A 21,424-nucleotide genomic window follows, 5' to 3' on the forward strand; every position below is an offset into this window, starting at 1 on the left:
ATTCTCTTTTAATAAATCTCCCGCAAGTTCTATCCCACATCAGACATGTTGCAGCACCAGGCACACCAAGGAGAAAAGTTTGTTGGCGTTAGTTTTTTATAAGACTATCCCGAATGGTAAATTAATATCCTGCAAGCTTCCCTGCCTCAGATAACTCTCTTCCATTTATTTAATTTTAATATTGAGAAATAAAGCTCCCCCCCCCCAACTGGCAATTAAATTTCAAAAATCTATCCTTCTTAAGCAATGACTCACAGGAAAAAGCGTGATACAAGTTCTCGGACCGAATTTTGGAAGTCTCCATAGTTGGGGTGGGAGAACAGGGTTTGTCCTCTAAATTTCTACCCTCCGCCCCAGGAAAAAAAAAAGATCGTTGAAGAGGTTAGCATTCAGGAAACTAGTAATTAAAGAGCTCCTCAGCGGGGATCCGGATTAATTTTGGACGCTCGATTAAATCTGAAATTCTTCATATAAATTATTGTCAGCTCCATGGGCTGACACAAAGATGATCTTTTGTGTTGGAAAAAATAAAAGAGTTTATTTACAAACGGTCCTGAAGATTGGACGCTCAACACGCGAACCTGCTGATAGTACCACAGTGTGAAAACAGGGGAACGGATTTTACGCCCTGTAAAACAAAATAAGGACTGCTGGGATCTGCTCATGGCTGGGTTTATTTCAACAATGTAGGCACAGGTTTTGCCTCAGTCAGCCAGGCTCTATTTGAAGTTAAGCAGTCACTTAAAACGCGTCCTAACCGACACCAAATTACAAGTTCAGCTCTGAAACCTTTTGTATATTTGGAGCCTCCATTTAAACCTCTGCAAGGCAGAAAGACAAGACTCACTTTTAACCGGCTGAAATCCTAGCTGGGTCCAATTGTTTGAAGGCTAATATTTTAAATGCCAGTTCGTTGTAAGCCAGTGCTCACAGTATATTTGTGGGTTATTACGGTAGAGGAGAATGAACAACAAGTAGAATGAAGAAAAACACCTGGTGCTAAAGTATCAAAAATATTTCCACAGCGGAAGATACGATTCCCTTTCTCCCCCTTTGGCACACCTGGAGCAGTCGGTTGCCGTCCTAAAATAAGCTAGGTATTAAGAGATACTCGATTTACTTAACACAGATCCTTCCACTAGCGAAGTCTCCTTTCGACACACATTGCAGGAGGTGGTACGTTTTCCTGGCTGCAGGAGAACTCCGCACAGCTGGAACTATCCTCCTAGCGCTTGCAGCCATGGTAAACCATTTGGCAGTTAGACTCGCACAGGATCAAGAATGGTTCCTTGGCTCTGTGCTCCTTAAAGTCCACCGGCGCCTTGAGAGAGATTTAAGTGGAAGGAACATGACTGCGATCGGATTGTTTTGTTCGTTTGTTTTTAAATATAGCAAACATTTAATGACTATAGTATAGTCAGAAGGCCGGATCCTCAGCTGGTATAAACTGGCTGAGGATCTCCCCAGTTCAGATGTATTTGCAAATCATTTATATGTTTGAGAAATCAATTTCATGGCCGGTTCCCTGAATAAAGGCCCAATCCGAAGCAAAACCCCTCAGAAAAGGCTGAATTAGAAATGGCGTTTCCAATAGCAGCCTTAAGGTGATATTTTTCTCCTTTTGGGGGGCCTTAAGCTCCATTTTGTCTTGTCGAAAAATCGGTTTAATCTCAGGTATTTGACGTTTCGATTCCGAATGACCTTCCCACCAGACCGGAAAGTCTTTCCCAGCTCTTATTCGCAGGAGAGTTTGTCTGTTAGCAAACCTGCTGTACTCCACTCCATTCACCCTCCATCCTATCTGCTCGAAAGCCCTTATCAGCTCCCAGGTTTCGGGACAAATGTTAACTTCGATGACAGACACCAGGTTTCCAAAATCAGTATCGGGCAATACTGCGCTTTACTTGAAGTAATAAAAAGCACCGAAAAACAACTTTGCAGTTAACTGGCTTCAATTCTGTGTTAAATTCCCAGTGAGAATTATTTGTAGTCATTATTTTAGTTTAAGAAGGCACCCGTTTGTTTAAACCAAACTCTTGTTATGCTGTTAAAGTCTGGAGAAGAATAAAATGGATACCATGCATATAGTGTGTCCAATATCTCAATTATACCAAGCTGAAAGAGCCTCTTTTTGGTATTGCCAACATTAGCATTCCGGGACTGGTGCCCCTCAGACTGAAAAATATACCGTGTATACAGAACAACGACCGTTTGAAACCGCGAAGTCATTTTCTAAACGGAAAAACCTGAAAGAACAAATAAACCTCATTGTCGTCTGTCAGGAAAAGCCATTTTAATTTTAAGTATTAGATGGAAAAATGTTATAATTCCATAAAACGTAGAAAAGAAGAAAATAGTTTTGCATCGCGTTAGAATTAAAAAAAACCCACACGATTGGGGAGCTTTTTGTTACCTAGATTGCAGAGATCAGCAGCACATTACATGGGAATGTCACCTCTAGGCGCTCTCACCTCGATTTTCAAAAAAGGGTTACTTTATTCTAACAGCTGTAGAGAGCCATTATATATAATGTATATATTACAAAAATATTTCTATCTTGTGTATTAGTGCATTTTGTTAAGGTCAGTCGTCTAGATCAGTATGCATAGCATCAATACTGTAAACAAACTACTGGATGGGATTCTGGGTGTGGGGACACCTCAGTCAAATGGAGTCTATAGACATTTAATTCGTGTGTGGGTGTGTCTCTGTGTGGGTGTGTGGGTGTGTTCGTTCTAAGGCACAATAACACAGTGTCCAAAACTAACAAGAAACTATTTTGGGTACCATGGTATGTACAAACTTCTAGGCACAGAACATGGCTTCTGTGATTTGCACCGAAGTTATTCCACAGTCAGTTCAAACTTCTGTCCCGTCCCTGCTGTAAATCAGATGATTGACGCTGAAGCTGTTAATGAGCCCACTTGGCTGGCCGCTGGCACAGCCGTTCATTCTCGAGTGGGCCAGGGGACTCAGTTCGGAGTTCTCAGTGCCGCTGCTGGAAGCGGAGCAGGAACTCGGAGCAGGCACATCTTGCCTCCCGGCTGAAAACTCGCCCGCCAGCCCTCCCGAGAGCTGCCTCGCGAAGCCCTGGTTCCCATGGACAATGGCCTGCATGTTGGAGGCAAAGCTGGAGAAACACGGGCTCCGCTGGAGCGCCGGCGTGGGGGAGGATTTGGGCCGGCTCCCGGCGGCCGGAGAGTGCTGCGGTGCAGGGGAGCCCAGGCCCACCAGGCCGGAGGAGTCTGGAGACTTCAAGGCACCGCCGCTCTCGTCTTCCGCTTTGTCGGGCGCTCCCGGGGCGCTGGACCCATGAGCCTCCGACCGCCTTTTCCTCTTCCTTCGAAAATTGCCGTTGTCGAACATTTTCTCGCAGTTCGGGTCTAGGGTCCAGTAATTGCCTTTCCCTGTGAATAAAGGAACAGCACATGGGCTCAGGGGATGGGGGTACAGCTGGGCCAGGGCTTTGTCCCGTTAGTCAATACCTGACTGGTCAAAGCTTCACAGGGCAGAAGAGCAGAATACTGCGGGGGCAGTCGCCAGTCCCCTGCCCCCTGGCGACAGCGACCTCTGCAATGGTTAACCGACGTGTAACTAGCCACCCGCCCCCCAACACAAGCCGCTATTTGCGTTTACAGCCAGCGTGCTAATAATGTTAAACAGGCCCGAAGTTTAGCATCCAAAAGCGTCTCTACTCACCCTTCAGTGAGCTCCGCTGTTATTTCAACCCTTGATAAATAATACTCGCATTTTACACTGGGGGCCTGGGAGCTGGTCCGTTGCAAATGCCAGCGTGGGTGTGACTTTAGTCCCTTGGCGACGCAGTACCTGTATGCAACGTGCTCCCACTCAGGAGAAGAATGGGGGTTTCCTTACCTGGATCGTCTTCATCCCTGGGCACTTTCTTAAAGCAGTCGTTGAGGGACAGGTTGTGCCTGATGGAGTTCTGCCAGCCAGCTTTGCTCTTCTTGTAAAAAGGGAAGTTTTCGGCCACGTACTGGTAAATCTGACTCAAGGTCAACTTCTTCTCCGGAGCGTTTTGGATGGCCATCGCTATCAGAGCCGAGTAGGAGTAGGGGGGCCTCACCATTTTAAAAAACTCCTGCTGGCTGGAGAGAGACAACCAGCTGAGATCTGCCCCTGCAAAGCCTGATGCAGGGGCCAGGAACTGTCTCTGGCTGGTCCCATAACCTGAGGGGATGAAAGAAGCCCCATTATTCCCAGAGAGATAAGGAGACGCGTTGATGGCAGGTCCATTGATCCAGAGGTAGGGGTTCGCTGCTGGGGGGCTATATTCGCTCAGCCCATAGCCTGCTGGATGAGCTGATGGCCTCTGAGGGTGGTGATGGTGGTGCAGGTTTTGCGGGTACATTAGGTTATCACAGTACACCGCCATGTCCAGTAAATCCTGTGCATTGGGATGCTGGAGGGGGGCCGACTGTGGATTTGCGGGCTGCTGCCCAAAAGAGTTCATAATCCCCTGTGATCGGTGGAGTTTGAAGGACTGGAGCACAGATCATCAGCCCTGGATGTCTCGGACTACTGAGCTCCCAGGCACCAGGGAAAGGCATTTAAATAATGGCCTGGGGTAGACTCAGGCTGCAGGCGACCTCAAACCAGAGAGCAAATAGCAGAAACAGGCTGGAGCATGGGGCAGCACCGCCCATTCGCCACTCCACCTCCACTCAACCAACGGGCTGCCCCACCTACCCTGGGCACAGCCTCTCCGCACCCTCTGCCCAACCCACCCTACCTCCACTTCCTCCTGCACCCCCCACAGACCACCCCGCCCTCTGTACCACCCATCCTCTGCATCGCCCCCTTCACAGCCTATATACCACCCTCCCCCGCTCTCTGCACACCCCATCCTCTGCATCGCCCCCTTCACAGCCTATATACCACCCTCCCCCGCTCTCTGCACACCCCATCCTCTGCCCTGTCCCCTCCCGCACCCTCTGACCAACTCACATAATGCCCCATCCACTGCACAGATTCCTCCTGCCGCCCAACCCTCCGCAGCACCCCTCCATCCCGCACCCTCTTCTTCACGATCAGATATGACCCCAGCTTCTGCACTACCCCACCCTCTAAAGAGACCCCTGAACTGAGCAGCCCTCTGCACTACCCCGACACCCCACTCCCTCCCGTACACGACGTCACCTTCTCCCCCGTGCAGCACCCTCCCCCCCCACCGTGCTCACAACAACCCACCCGCCAGGCACCCATCCTCTACACAACCCGCCTTGCACCGCCCCCCGGTCCCTTGACCCCCGCTGCTCCCCCCAGCCCCGTCCGCCCGTTCTCGGCACTGCCCGCTGGCACCCCAGGGCCTGCGCGACACACACACACTGTGCAAAACAGCCGCGCCCGCCAGCGATGCCCGCCACAGACTGCTACCCCCAGGGCAAGCCACTCACCGGCGCCCCCGAGCCGAAGGGATGCCGCGTACCCGCCTCTCCTGCCCCAGAGCCTGCCGGATACCCCAGCCTGGGAACGCGCGCAGAGCTCTTCCACTTCCCGCGGCGGCTCGGTCCCAGCCGGAGGCTGGCAGCGCAGAGCCGGGTGTGCCGAATGGCCATGCTCACAGAGCAAACAAGCGGGTGGCCGAGGAGGGGAAAGAGGGCAAACGAGATCCCGTTTGTACCTCAGAAATCCTCTCTCTCTCCTTGGGCAACAGCAGCAGGGGAAATCACTTTATCGCCGAGGAGCAAATGCGAAGAAGCTGGCAGCCCACGCTGCTCAAGTTCAGCGCTCAGGAGGAGGAGATCAGGGTTCCTGCAAACAATCCGTGCTTTTCCTGCCCGCTTCCCTCCTCCGCATCAAAACCGAAACAGCGGGACTCGAAGGTTCCGTGCCATTGCTATCCCACCCGTGTGTTGTTGCCTGAAAGAGCTGCTCAAGCGCAACTCTTGCTTATTCTCAGTTCAACCGAACATTTCCAACAATATGTGGATTTAAGCCAAAATATTAAATTTCCACATATTTCCTAATCATGTTTTCTAAACGAAGTAGGAAGGACACTGCCACCACCCTGTGGTTTTCAGGCAAGCAGAGGAGAAACAAACCTTCAAAGGAAATACAGTATGGGCAGGTGCAATATAGCTCCAAGGACAGAGTTGCAAAGTCAGGCACACAACTTTTGTATACACCTCAGGTCCAAGAATGCAAACTGACTTCACCTGTACAGGTGCCCACATACATGGGAGACCAGGGGAGGGGCAGGTGCGAGCTAGAGACATGTGTGCCTCTGCTGGCCTGATCCTACTCTCCTTGTGCACCCAAACTTCCTATTGCACCAAACCCTGAGGACATTAGTCCTGCAGATAGGAACTTCCTAGGAACTCTGAAGATGCTCAGATCACAGGGGTATGAAGAGGCTGAACAGCTATTTGTCACAAAGGTCCACAAGGGGACAGTGCCAATATACATGAGTTTCCCACACTTCCAAGCCTACTTCAGCTGATCTTGACCTTGTTCTAAGCTGTGTGCACAGACCAAGGAGGCTATTACAGCCCTACACCTTCCTGGTGCAACCTGTACTCAAATGCAAAATTGGAGAACTACTAACTGTAGTCTGTAACCTATCATTTAAATCAGCTTCTGTTCCAAATGACTGGAGGATAGCTAATGTGATGCAGATTTTTAAAAAGGGCTCCAGGGGTGATCCTGGCAATTACAGGCCAGTAAGCCTGACTTCAGTACCGGATAAACTGGTTGAAACTATAGTAAAGAACAAAATTGTCAGACACATAGATGAACGTAATTTGTTGGGGAAGAATCAACATGGTTTTTGAAAAGGGAAATCATGCCTCAGTCTACTAGAATTCTTTGAGGGGGTCAGCAAGCATGTGGACAAGGGGGATCCAGTGGTATAAGGTACTTAGATTTTCAGAAAGCTTTTGACAATGTCCCTCACCAGGCTCTTAAGCAAAGTAAGCGTTCATGGGATAAGAGGGAAGGTCCTCTCATTGATTGGTAACTGGTTAAAAGATAGGAAACAATGGGTAGGAATAAATGGTCAGGTTTTAGAATGGAGAGAGGTAAATAGTGGTGTACTGGGCCCAGTCCTATTCAACATATTCATAAATGATCTGGAAAAAGGGGTAAACAGTGAGGTGGCAACATTTGCAGATGATACAAAATTATTAAAGATAGTTAAGTCCCAGGCAGACTGGGAAGAGCTACAAAAGGATCTCTCAAAATTGGGCAACAAAATGGCAGATGAAATTCAATGTTGATAAATGCGAAGTAATGCACATTGGAAAATGTAATCCCAAGTATACATATAAAATGATGGGGTCTAAAGTAGCTGTTACCACTCAGGAAACAGATCTTGGAATCACTGTGGATAGTTCTCTGAAAACACCCACTCAATGTGCAGCGGCAGTCAAAAAAGCAAACAGAATGTTGGGAATCATTAAGAAAGGGATAGATAAGAAGATAGAAAAAATATCATATTGCCTCTATATAAATCTATGGTATGCTCGCATCTTGAATACTGCACCCAGATGTGGTCGCCCCGTCTCAAAAAAGATATATTGGAATTGGAAAACGTTCAGAAAAGGGCAACAAAAATTATTAGGGGTACGGAATGGCTGCTGTAAGAACATAAGAACGGCCATACTGGGTCAGACCAAAGGTCCATCTAGCCCAGTATCCTGTCTTCTGACAGTGGCCAATGCCAGGTGCCCCAGAGGGAATGAACAGAACAGGTCATTAAGTGATCCATCCCCTGTCACCCATTTCCACCTTCTGGCAAACAGAGGCTAGGGACACTATCCCTGTTCATCCTGGCTAATACCCATTGATTGACCTATCCTCCATGAACTTATCTAATTCTCTTCTGAACCCTGTTATAGTCTTGGCCTTCACAACATCCTCTGGCAAGGAGTACCACAGGCTGACTGTGCATTGTGTGAAAAAATACTTCCTTTTGTTTGTTTTAAATCTGCTGCCTATTAATTTCATTTGGTGACCTCTAGTTCTTGTGTTATGTGAAGGAGTAAATAATACTTTCTTATTTACTTTCTCCACACCAGTCATGATTTTATAGACCTCTATCATATCCCCTCTTAGTTGTCTCTTTTGCAAGCTGAAAACTCCCGGTCTTATTATCTTCTCCTCCTATGAGATTTTGTTATTTACTCCTTCTCATAGCACAAGAACTAGGGGGCACCAAATGAAATTAATAGGCAGCAGATTTAAAACAAACAAAAGGAAGTATTTTTTCACACAATGCACAGTCAACCTGTGGAACTCCTTGCCAGAGGATCAGGGCCATCCCTAGTGGGGTGCGGGTCCCAGGACAGAAGTGACGGATTTGTCTCTTCTGGGACTGACTGCGCTGGCCAATCACACCAGCCCATGGGGGTCCCCAAAGTGAAGGGCCAGGAACGGTTGCCCCAATTCACCCTATCCAAGGGATTGCTCTGCAGAGGATGTTGTGAAGGCCAAGACTATAACAGGATCCAAAAAAGAACTAGATAAGTTCATGGACGCTAGGTCCATCAATGACTATTAGCCAGGCTGGATAAGGATGTTGTTCCTAGCCTCTGTTTGCCAGAAGCTGGGAATGGGTGACAGGGGATGGATCACTTGATGATTATCTGTTCTGTTCATTCCCTCTGGGGCACCTGGCATTGGCCACTGTCAGAAGACAGGATACTGGGCTAGATGGACCTTTGGTCTGATCCAATATGGCCGTTCTTATGTTCAGGGGAGATACAAGGGCCTGGCAATGGAAGGGCTCACCCAGTGGCCAAGGCTACAAAAACCTGAAAAACCTCTGCCCTTGTTTGCAGGTATGTAAGCATGGATCTTTAGAGATTTCAGCCTAAATTTTCAAAAATTGCCTCCTATAATGTGGGGACCATTAAAGGTGAGCCCATTTAGAAGCCTGGCTGTGTGATTACATTCTCAAATCAGGAAGTTAGGATTCTAAATGGGAGAAAATATGTACATAGTTAATCGTGGGTGCTAAACTTTACCTCCGGTATTGGAGGCTGGGTTGATGCTTTGTTAAACATCAGGGCCTTCCTGTGAAAATAACCAGCTCACTGTGCCTGTCTCTTGTATGAATTATTGACACTGAAACCATTGAATGAATGTTTGCTATGACAACATTTGATTTCCAGCAAACAAATAAATTTGCAAGAAATCACATATGTTCTTTTCCACTCCTCCCAATAGAATTTATTGACATTTGGAACTGAAACCTACCATTTATGAAAATATTCAGGAATATATATGAACTCATGGCCTTTTACACCATAAGCTGTGTGTATCTCTTCCCACATGCTAGTTGCTAGTCATTTTCAAATCCAGTTCCCCATGTGCACATAGAATCATAGAATCATAGAATATCAGGGTTGGAAGGGACCCCAGAAGGTCATCTAGTCCAACCCCCTGCTCAAAGCAGGACCAATTCCCAGTTAAATCATCCCAGCCAGGGCTTTGTCAAGCCTAACCTTAAAAACCTCTAAGGAAGGAGATTCTACCACCTCCCTAGGTAACGCATTCCAGTGTTTCACCACCCTCTTAGTGAAAAAGTTTTTCCTAATATCCAATCTAAACCTCCCCCACTGCAACTTGAGACTATTACTCCTCGTTCTGTCATCTGCTACCATTGTGAACAGTCTAGAGCCATCCTCTTTGGAACCCCCTTTCAGGTAGTTGAAAGCAGCTATCAAATCCCCCCTCATTCTTCTCTTCTGCAGGCTAAACAATCCCAGCTCCCTCAGCCTCTCCTCATAACTCATGTGTTCCAGACCCCTAATCATTTTTCTTGCCCTTCGCTGGACTCTCTCCAATTTATCCACATCCTTCTTGTAGTGTGGGGCCCAAAACTGGACACAGTACTCCAGATGAGGCCTCACCAATGTCGAATAGAGGGGAACGATCACGTCCCTCGATCTGCTCGCTATGCCCCTACTTATACATCCCAAAATGCCATTGGCCTTCTTGGCAACAAGGGCACACTGCTGACTCATATCCAGCTTCTCGTCCACTGTCACCCCTAGGTCCTTTTCCGCAGAACTGCTGCCTAGCCATTCGGTCCCTAGTCTGTAGCTGTGCATTGGGTTCTTCCGTCCTAAGTGCAGGACCCTGCACTTATCCTTATTGAGCCTCATCAGATTTCTTTTGGCCCAATCCTCCAATTTGTCTAGGTCCTTCTGTATCCTATCCCTCCCCTCCAGCGTATCTACCACTCCTCCCAGTTTAGTATCATCCGCAAATTTGCTGAGAGTGCAATCCACACCATCCTCCAGATCATTTATGAAGATATTGAACAAAACCGGCCCCAGGACCGACCCTTGGGGTACTCCACTTGATACCGGCTGCCAACTAGACATGGAGCCATTGATCACTACCCGTTGAGCCCGACAATCTAGCCAGCTTTCTACCCACCTTATAGTGCATTCATCCAGCCCATACTTCCTTAACTTGCTGACAAGAATACTGTGGGAGACCGTGTCAAAAGCTTTGCTAAAGTCAAGAAACAATACATCCACTGCTTTCCCTTCATCCACAGAACCAGTAATCTCATCATAAAAGGCGATTAGATTAGTCAGGCATGACCTTCCCTTGGTGAATCCATGCTGGCTGTTCCTGATCACTTTCCTCTCATGCAAGTGCTTCAGGATTGATTCTTTGAGGACCTGCTCCATGATTTTTCCAGGGACTGAGGTGAGGCTGACTGGCCTGTAGTTCCCAGGATCCTCCTTCTTCCCTTTTTTAAAGATTGGCACTACATTAGCCTTACATTACATTATCTGTCTGTGGAAAAGCTGTGGGAGACATTACCTAAAGCTCACCAGCCAAACACATGGCCTAGGTTCAACTTATTGCAAGCCCTCCATATCCAACTTTAAACAGACCAAGTACCATGTAATTTAGCATGCTGGCCCTGAGATAAGTTATGCTTCCTCTTACCAATAGATTTGATTTCAAAAGAATAAAACAGATTTCTCCTTTTGGTATCATTAGCTGTGCACATCAGTGAAATGATAAGCATGTCTCACAGTTTGCTTTTTGGCTATGGCAGGCCTCCTAAACTACTAGTGGTATGTCACAACCAAAAACCATGTGTATGTGACACACCTTGCACATCACTGAGTCATACAAACAACATACCACAAAATGCAGACACTTTCTCTTCTGATTTGGACAAACATTTTTATTCTGTTGTGTTTTCTCCTATCTGGTGTTCTAAAACAGTGAAAAGAAAACTCTCCATCCATAAACTAGTCATCCTGGATATGAGATATTTCAGAATTTAATGCCCAATGGATTTTCAGCTTTATTTCTGTGACTATCCTCACTGTGGAAATGTCTTATCCTTTTAAATTTTAGAGCGTTGGTCTTAGAAAAATGGCTACAGTTCCTTCTTACATAACATGGAACATATGAAGACATGATTTTAGCCTAAGAGGCTACATTGGGTTAGGGAGCTAAAGTACTTCAGAGGGTGTCTCAAATCAATAAAACGCTTTAGCGTGCTAATATATGTAATCAGTGTTTTAGATCAGAGAATACAGGTGTGTGGCGGTGTATGCACACCCATCCCCCTTTGGGGTGGAGCATGGATGTGTGGACACCACAGTTACAGTCTACCAGACTGTCCTGGGACTCAAGACAGTGAGGTTCACTGGCCAGAGTCAACACAGGAGTCCTCAGGTGCTGGGCTGCATGGCCTAGTGGCCAAATCCAGGGGCCACCACAAAAGGCCCACCCTACTTCACCGAATCCCAGCCCAGGGCCCTAACAGCGGCAGAGTGGTCCACCACTGGGTCAATGGGGAATCCAGTTACAACAGGCTCACCTTACACGTGTGGGGGATACCACTCATTCCACCTCCTTGGGCTACTTCCTACCATGCTTCTTGAAACTGTAGTTCATATGATGTTGGGGTCTCCGGGCTCCTTGGCACAGATAACTCCCTGGGACTCTTACTCCAGCCAGTCAGCTCTAGGCAACAGGTCTCTGGTCTGGGTCTTGGGCTCCCACCGGCAGTGGCTGTAACAGCTCCCAGGCTGGAGCCTCCACCAAGCATCCTTCCTCCTTGGCAGTCAGCCCAGACTGAGCTGGGCTGCTCTCCTTTATACTAGCAGAGCAGTTGGAGCGTGCTCTAGTGCAGGGTATGCACATCCCATCAAAAGATGTGATATTATATACAGCTCACATGAAACTCTGAATTTTGCAGCCTGATTCTGAAGCTTTAGGGGACTGGTTTCTTTCTAATGGAAGATAGGAAGTGGATGGTTTATGTTCTGAAGCATGAGGGTTTATATCTATTATATATTTTTATTCTACCTAATGAAAATGTGGATGTTCTCCATGAGAAATCATACATTTTCCCCAAATGCCCCCTTGCCCACACAACTATGTCAGCTGAAATTATGCTCTCACCTCTGAAAGATGGGGTGTCTCAGAAGGCAAAATGTAGTCTCTTTTTTTTTGGTGAATGCAATGTGTGTCATGTGCTGCCTTTGATAGGAACAATATCTATTAAGATCAATAGGAGGTATCACTAATAGTCACATGTTCATTGGACCTGGCATAATGTTGTGTATATGGGGGGCATGGGTGGATTGGGACTTGTCCTTGCTCTCTTTCCTCCACCTGCACACTGCCCGGCTCTGGGGCAATGGTGATCCAAGATGCGGTGAAGATGGCACCACAGCTTCTTGAAGTGTGCTTGGATTGCCCACACAGGACTTGGCTGTGGAGCAGGAGGAATGGGGGTGGAGGTGGGAGACAGGCTGAGGACTGGGAGCTACCCTGGGACTGGGTAGTGGCTGAGGGAAGAAAGGCAGAGGCTGAGGCAGCAAGGAGGGAGTTTTTATTTCATTCACTCCCTAGGTTCCTGCTGCATCCTAGAAACCCAAAGATTTTGCTTCTATCAGCCTCTGGAGGGTGATTCACCAGCAGACACCTCATGACCAATGTTCCCTCTAATTTTTGACAGGCCGTATACGCAAAAAATTTCTTCTGTGAAAATTGTTGTTCTTCTGTGCAAATTTTTGTGTGTGCAGTGTTTCGCCATGTGCGCAAGGTTTAGGATCTGTGTGCACGTGCACACGTGTACAGCTTAGAGGGAACAGTGCTCATGACCCACTCCTGGGTTATGCCTCATCAGTTTTCACTGAGGGGCTCTCCACCCTGAAACTTGCTTCCTTATCTTGGTTTGGTAGAAGAGCCTAGATCTGTTGACCTTCAAGATACGCTGCAAGGTCCACCTGTTTTCCTAAACTTTTGAGAAAGCATTAGGGTTTAGGAGACTATATATAGGTTTTGGGGGTGAGACTTGATAGGATTTTGTGGTGGCTAGTTTGTGGGGTGAAGCTAGGTGAAGTCAGGGTGACTCTGTGATGGTTCACTTCTTGTGAAATTATTTTACTGGAGGGGCACCAAGAGTACCTGGACAGACACATTTTAAAACTATAAATGGATTAATTCATGTCAGTGAGAAGGTGAGTGGACACTGAAGGCAATATATGCCCATAAAATTTTTGTCACATTTTAAAACCAATTGTATTCACAACAGAAAAGTAGCAAGAGCTATGTCCTCCCCACTTCAGAGGAGTTATTCTGGAAAGAAAATTGGCTCCAAATGTAAAACGATTAAATTATAAGATATTTAATAAATATTTCATTACCTTGTGCTCATCACTGGGCTAGAGGTAACCAAACCTGAACGGTTGTCTTTTTCTAAGTAGCAGTGAATGTGTTGATAGATTATATAATTTGGTTGAAAGGTTGAGTGTTTTATTTTGTGTTACAAAAGACAGATGGGTGTCAACTAAAAGTGCAAGGGATAGAAAATGTAATTTCCAGATGTGAACATGTTTACATGCATGATATCAGACCTAGAGGCAGATTAGTCACTAAAGTGCAGGGAAAGAAGATTGCTGCCACCTGCTGGAGTTCTGACTCATTGCATATTTTCAAAGCCAGACTCAGAGGGGACAGAGGGGCACTGAACATACTATAGATTTTCAAGCATAAATTCCTTGTGGGAAAAGACGTGATATTGAAGTTTGAAGTGATGTTGTTGTTTAGAATTTCTTTTAATATACTGCAGTGCAGTTGGAATAGTTCATACTCCCCATCCAGTAGCAAAAAGCAGGTAATTTAAGTTAGGGGGATTTGTGCTGTTTGGGAGACATGCCTTTTGCTACTGGGAGTGTTCAACTCTCACTGCATGTGATTCAGAGAGCAGCCAGTCAGCATCAGGCAAACAAGCACTGACGACAGTTGATCTGGACACAGCCGCAATGAGGATAAACACAAGGGTGGATTTTAAGTAGCAGTCCGGAACTTTCTTAAACTTAACATAGGGGAGTGGGGTTACCTGCCCTATCATGCAGACTCCTACGTACCAGCCATTTTAATTGGCTCCTATGAAGGGGTTACAGGGCTCCCATCATATAACCTATAAGTAAGGGTAGACCCTTTTCAGCCCGCTCCTGGGACTTAACTTCATCATCTGAATCCCACAAGGGCAACAGAAGGGACTAAAGGATGTCGGGGAAAGGGGAGCACCTTGATCCACGAAGGCCACAAAGTCTTCCCCTATCCCATGAGTACAAGGCCCACCAGCAAAATGCAAGGTCTTTTACCTGTGGGAACCAATCCTTTTAACTGGACTGGAAACCAGGTGTGAGTTGCGACAAACTAACATCCTTATCAGGTACTACCCAAACTGAGCCTCCAAAATGCTGCGAGGCAGGTAAAAACTCTGGGGCTCAATGCCAATTTGGCCCCTATGGGAGGAAAAATTCCTTCCTGACTGACCCCAGAACGGGTGATCAGTCAGACCCACAATAGCCACAATAGCTCTGATGCTCCCATTAGATGGTGGAACTCCAGAAACCGAGCAAAGAGAAGCTCCCCATGGCCTGGGCTAGGGTTTAAATAGAAATCACACAATACCAGCAGATCTTTAGTTGTGGTATTTGGAGCCCAAATCTCTAGGGAACCACTCACATTTTAGCATTGTCAACTCCGACCATCAAACTCAGTCATAGGCCTTTAATCTGAACCACACACCTTATTCTAAATAGAAAAGGAGGACTTGTGGCACCTTAGAGACTAACCAATTTATTAGAGCATAAGCTTTCGTGAGCTACAGCTCACTTCCTCAGATGCATATCGTGGAAACTGCAGCAGGCTTTATATATACACAGAGAATATGAAACAATACCTATTCCCACCCCACTGTCCTGCTGGTAATAGCTTTTCCTTGGCTCATCTCTACTTTTCTAATTAGTCTCTAATCCGCCAGAAAAAATACTCAATGCTACTATTATGGAACTTGGCCCATTCTTCCCCTTTTCATGTTTTCTTATATGAGGCTCCACATCAAGGGATCACAAACTGAAAAAAAAAAAAAAAAGGTGTCAGTAATATGATCACAGAACAGTAATCTTATCCTGGTTGTTGTAATGTTGGCAGCTCTCTGCTCAAAGTGGTTAAAGTGTCATGGCAACTCAAGAACATAGTTTCTGACTCTACATCATGTGTTTAATGATCAAATGCCAGAGAGCTGACCGAGATGTGCATATGCACAAGTAAACCCACAACTAAGAAGCGGCAAATAGTGCATGTGTAGTTTTACAATAGTAGTTTACCACTGCAGCATCTCTATTTCACTGCACGTGCTGAAATCTGAACTCAGACAGATCACAGTGTTTCTAAATCCAGTTCAAGTAGTGTAAATGTGTGCCCCTCCCACTTAAAATAATTTTTGTTTTCTTAATTGTGTGACTGTAATGCCATCTAGTGGAAATTGTACCAGCTGAAAATAGCCCATTTCAATAGCTAGAATCACACATTTTCCAGCATTTCTAAATATACAGGAACAGTTAAGACACAGTTATATATATGTGGTATATTATTGACAGGGAGAGTTATGGAATAGAAACAAGAAGTATTTGCCCTGCAACTTTTGCCAAACGGTACCATCTGTTCCTACCTGACGTATTGTTACCAAGCTTAATATTTGTAAATGTGATGAAACAGAACTTCGTTAGAAGCTACTATACCATATAGCAGGAAAACAAAATACATCTCCAATTACGTTACAGATTTGGTCATAGAGAGTGGAGTTCAGGATCAGGTGTTTGGATAATAGACTATTAACATCTACTTTTGTCTCCCTCTCCCTAAAAATTATATTGCTTTAATTTATGAAAGCTTATGTTTGGAAATGAGCTTCTTCAGTGCCTTCAATATTTCTCCATTTCCTATAACTTGTATGTGCTTTGTTGTATCTGCTTTAAGGAGCTGTATTAGTAGAGTTCACATATATGAAAGGTATTGGGCAAGGTGGTTTGTAGGGCTGATGCAAAGTAGCCATAAAGGATCGGAGAATGGGTCATTTGTTTTAAACATTTTATTTATACCTCTTTTAGTTATTAATATCTTTTATGAACTATAAATTGGATTGTTGACCATACCCATTTTCTTACACCCTGGTAAGCAGTAAGACAGAGCATGCCAGATATAAAGGCTGAGTCAAGGTTGTAGAACTGAGTGGTTATTGTAATTATACACAGTGGGTCTGCCTGTACTTTGTACTGTCTCATGTTAGGGATGGTGTAGAGTGGCAGGCTGAGGGGGGCCAGAGGTAAGGTCAGCTCCTCCCTGTTCCTGCCAGCTCTTTTGTGGGGTGTGGTTCACCCCTGAGAGTTCACAGAGGGAGCAGTCCTTGTGTGGAGGATGTAAGATGCAGGCAAGGTGCACAAAGCTATCTGGCTATCATTACTATAAAGCTTGTATCCATGGTTATTTTTTCCATCAGTTCATCTGACTTGGTCCATCTTTCTTCAATTAGTTCAATTGTTAATCTAACACACGCAGTAAGTTGTTTCGTGTTTCTTAATCCTTCCATTTTTGTCATCCACATTTCTAGAGTGAGCATTTATTTTTGCAATCATAGCACTGACATACATTTATTAGCTGAAGGTTTTTAAACAGGTGTCTGTTTAACTTCAATACATCATTACATTACCCTAAAACCATAATAAATAGGAATTTGGGGGATAATTTGTTTCTCCGGAATACTGTGGTCGCTCGATAATTAACATCAAGTTAAGGTGAAGAAAGCGTTAGATTTGTTTCTTGGTTTTACCAAAACTTGTCTAATCCAAGGTTCCTAATTTTAGAAAGTTTAACTATGAGCAGCCAACAAATGACAAAGCTCAGTAAAATGAATCACATTATTTCTACACATGTTAGTGATTAAAGTTTTTTTATGAGGCAATATGAGTAACTAGATCTTCTGACCTATGGATAGCCCCTTGTAGTTTATCAGGTCTCAACATTAAAGCAAGACCTCCTAAAGTCAACAGATTCAAAGATTGTTTTACAAGGTTAAATAACAAGGGAATAATTTGCGTAAGAGCAAAATATGTGTTCAGCCAAGTATCTGTGACAGACTGCTAGAAGATGCCATAATTCTTAGACACTAGAGTGTTATCAGAGGAGGAAATGAGAAGAAAAATAATCCCTCTAGCGAGGCAAAGAGCTTTTTGGAAAAGCTTACTTGGATAATGCTGCTTCAGGGCAAAGAAAGAGAGCAAATGAATTGACACCTCTCTGCCTCAAGGGCACAGGTGAAACAACTTACTGAGCACTTTACTAACCTGTTGGAGACTCACACGAAGAGCAATGGCCATCTTTCACAAAGGGATGCAGCTATAGTGATGCAGATAGTGTCTCCAACAAAATGTAACTCTATCTTCCATATGTCACTATAATTGATGAAACACTAGCTCTTGAGACTGAGAGGTTTTAAACACTTTGCATAGTTCAAACACTCAGCCATTCTGTGTTACTGTTACCCAGTGATGGGGTATGGATTTGTGTCACTTCTTGGACTACAAGGCACCACTTTTCAACTATTAATCACAGACAGAGGCTAGGAATCCAGAACCTTCATTAAAATGTAGGTGACAAAGCTTCATAATTCTTTCAACATACTGGTAAGTTACCTCTTTGTTCAGAGCGCTGTTTGCCTTAAGGGATTTTATTTCTCCTCCTTAAATAAGATCTTATTTTAAAACTGTGAAATTTATCAGATAATCTTATACCTAAGGCCAGTAGATCTTGGATTTAGCTGCAAGAACAATGAATTAGTTACAATATAAAACATAACTCTATAGTAGGCATTAGGGACAACAATGCCTGTAGCAGCAAACATATTGAACCGTGCATAAAAATGCCTATCCACTTAAATTAGTGTTGTTAATGCTTCAGTAAATAACATTCTCATTTCTAAATGTTAAAGGTTTAATCTTTGCTCAAGAAAACCAGGACATAAATGTTTCATTAAAAATGTTTGTGGGTTTAATCTATTTTTTAAACAATATTCCTGATATTTATGATATTTACTTTCATATAAATGATTCTCTCTAAACTTTCATTAAATGATTCTGTTTATATATATATATATATAAAATGAAAGTTTATACATATAAACAGACTCACTATGTGAAAGTGTGTACACATACACACAATGGCTGACCACTGCCTGAGAACAGGAAGCAGAGGGGCCAATCCATCTGACACACTGACTGACGTGGGACTCTCAAGTTAGGGAGAGAGCATATAAGCTTTTGTTGTTTTTCCTCTTTCTCTCCTCCATATGCAGATGTCAGAGCTTGACCTCCAGGCTCTGTAACCAGAGAACAATGGGAGGCTAGGTGTAATAGACCACCCTCCAAATGTCAGGTTGGGCACTCTGCCACCACATCAGTTATTAGCTACAACACTGCTCCACAGTCACAGGATGGGGAGGAAACCATGCCACCCTAGTTTATGATTGTAGCAGAACGCAGCCTGTTGAGCCTGGTCCAGGATCTATGATCAAGTGGGCAAGAAGCAGCAATGGACTCCTGAATGTACTTAGTGTGTTAAACTTCCTTTTCCATAAGAATGGCCATACTGGGTCAGACCAATGGTCCATTTAGCCCAGTATACTGTCTCTGACAACTGCTAGTGCCAGATGGTTCAGAGGGAATGAATAGAACAAGGCAATTTTGAGTGATCCATCAGCAGTTGTCCAGTCCCAGCTTCTGGCAGTTGGAGGTTTAGGGACTCCAGGTGCATGGGGTTGCATCCCTGACTACCTTGCCTAATAGCCATTAATTGACTGTCCTCCATGAACTTATCTAAGTCTTTATTGAATCCAGTTATACTTTTGGCCTCACAACATCCCATGGCAACAAGTTCCACAGGTTGACTGTGCATTGTGTGAAGAAATACTTCCTTTTGTTTGTTTTAAAATGTCATCAGGAGTTATAGAGTACCACAAATTGAATAGGAGCCAACAAAGCGATGCAGCTGCAAAAAAGGCTAATATTTCAGTGTGTATTAATAGGAGTATGGTATATATGACATGGGAGATAATTGTTCAGCTCTACTTGTTGAGGCCTCAACTGGTGTACTGTGTTCAGTTCCGGGAGCCACACTTTAGGAGAGATGTGGAAAAATTGGAGATTGTCAAGGTTCCTCCCCCACTCTGAACTCTAGGGTACAGATGTGGGGACCTGCATGAAAACCTCCTAAGCTTACTTTTACCAGCTTAGGTTAAAACTTCCCCAAGGTACAAATTAATGTTATCCTTTATCCTTGGAATAACCACTGCCACCACCAAACTCTAACTGGGTTTACTGGGAAACGTAGTTTGGACATGTCTTTCCCCCCAAAATCCTCCCAACCCTTGCACCCCACTTCCTGGGAAAGGTTTGGTAAAATTCTCACCAATTTGCATAGGTGACCACAGACCCTTTTGTTTCTCTCCCTCCTCCCAGCTTTTGAAAGTATCTTGTCTCCTCATTGGTCATTTTGGTCAGGTGCCAGCGAGGTTACCTTTAGCTTCTTAACCCTTTACAGGGGAGAGGATTTTTCCTCTGGCCAGGAGGGATTTTACAGGGGTTTACCCTTCCCTTTACATTTATGACAGAGATGTTCTCCTCTGGACTAACAAATTATGAAAGGTTTAAAAAACCTGACCTATGAGGAAAGGTTAAAAATACTGGTACATATTTAGTCTTGAGGAAAGAAGACTGAGTGGGGGACCTGATAACAGTCTTCAAATATGTTAAGGGCTGTTATAAAGAGGATGGTGATTAATTGTTCTCTATGTCCGCTGAAGGTAGGATAAGTAGTAATTGGCTTAATCTGCAGCAAGGAAGATGTAGGTTAGATATGAGAAGAAACTTTCTAACTGTAAGGATAGTGAAGCACTGCAATAGGCTTCCAAAGGAGGCCTTGGAAAGCCTGTCACGGGAGATTAGAACAGGTTAAACAAACACCTGTCAAAGATGGTCTAGGTATACTTGGTCCTTCCTCAGGGTGTGGGGGCTGGGCTAGATGACTCTCAAGGTCCCTTCCAGTCCTACATATCTATGAACCTAAGTACCTTTTTATAGAGAGAGTGATAACACTGCTCATAGTTATGTAGACAAAACCTGCACTGTGGCCTATGATTTTTAATCTTGACAGCCCATTTACATTTAGTTCTGTGCCTGGGAACAGTTTCTGTGTAATCACTTACTCTATATTATAGTAGATAAGAATACACAGACTTTCAGCCAGATTTTGGGCTGCAGCTGAGGAATACCTGGCATGGCTCACAAGGGAAAGGAAGAAATGCATTAAAGCCCATGGAACCTAGACAGCTCCAGCTATTTAATGGAGCTCTGGCTACACTCCCTGCACTGGCTATAGAGATGAGGATGGCAAAAAAACAACTACAGTTATACACCAAGCCAGTATTTTCCCCACTCTGGAGGAATCAGTGGCTGAGGAAATTGCTTAAGGGCAGCTTTGTGAAGATGCAGTGGCCTCAATGTACCAAAAGATCTGGACCTTTGCAGACTGTAGTGTAAAATGCAGACTACTATGATTAAAAGTGATGGAACTTAAACACTTTGATCTGTGAAGAACGTTAGAAAGCATGATTTTGCTGCAAGGCCTATAGGGAGGGTTTACAGGGGCTCAAGGGAATCTGTACTAGGACCTGCAGGGACAAGTTTCAATTTTCAACGGTTTTCACTGCAAATTACAACTAGAGGGAGATAATTAAAATGTATGTTCAACAGAGATGGTTTTCAGGTGCCAGTTCTTTTACAATAGAATGGGACAAAAATTTTTGCCAACAGTTGTCTGTCCCAAATATGCTGATTTGACATGTTCTGTGGGAACACGTCCATTCCATTGAAAGTTTCAATGGAAAGCAGGCAGGTAGGATGGTTGGCTTGGCCAGTGGACAGGCCGACTGCCCAGCTCCCCATGCTCCCCACCTAATGATCTAAATGGCTCGTGCCACCTTCCTGGGCACACAGCTAGGTGGCTGCTGAGGATAAGAGCAAAAAATATCAACAGCCTGAAATTTCCTACAAAATAGAAATTCCCT

General features: G+C 44.8%; 1 protein-coding gene across 1 annotated transcript; it reads right to left on the minus strand.

The window, feature by feature from the left end:
- Positions 1–2,292: 2,292 nt before the first annotated feature.
- On the minus strand, positions 2,293–4,711 carry FOXI2 (forkhead box I2). The gene is made up of 2 exons (XM_073354951.2): positions 3,877–4,711; positions 2,293–3,407 (listed from the first exon to the last, which is right to left on the minus strand). Exons 1-2 carry the CDS (start codon positions 4,472–4,474, stop codon positions 2,860–2,862), a joined length of 1,146 nt encoding a protein of 381 aa, XP_073211052.1. The 5' UTR covers positions 4,475–4,711; the 3' UTR covers positions 2,293–2,859.
- Between the last annotated feature and the right edge of the window lie 16,713 nt (positions 4,712–21,424).

This window comes from Lepidochelys kempii, chromosome 7 (genome assembly GCF_965140285.1).
Source record: "Lepidochelys kempii isolate rLepKem1 chromosome 7, rLepKem1.hap1, whole genome shotgun sequence".
Lineage (NCBI taxonomy): Eukaryota > Metazoa > Chordata > Testudines > Cheloniidae > Lepidochelys > Lepidochelys kempii.

What these genes read in the sequence shown, in the direction of transcription:
- FOXI2 (XM_073354951.2), bottom strand. Translation starts at nt 4,474, where the DNA reads ATGAACTCTTTTGGGCAGCAGCCCGCAAATCCACAGTCGGCCCCCCTC. An exon ending in CAGGGATGAAGACGATCCAG is followed by an intron (nt 3,408 to 3,876) that starts GTAAGGAAACCC and finishes CTTTATTCACAG; the next exon opens with GGAAAGGCAATTACTGGACC.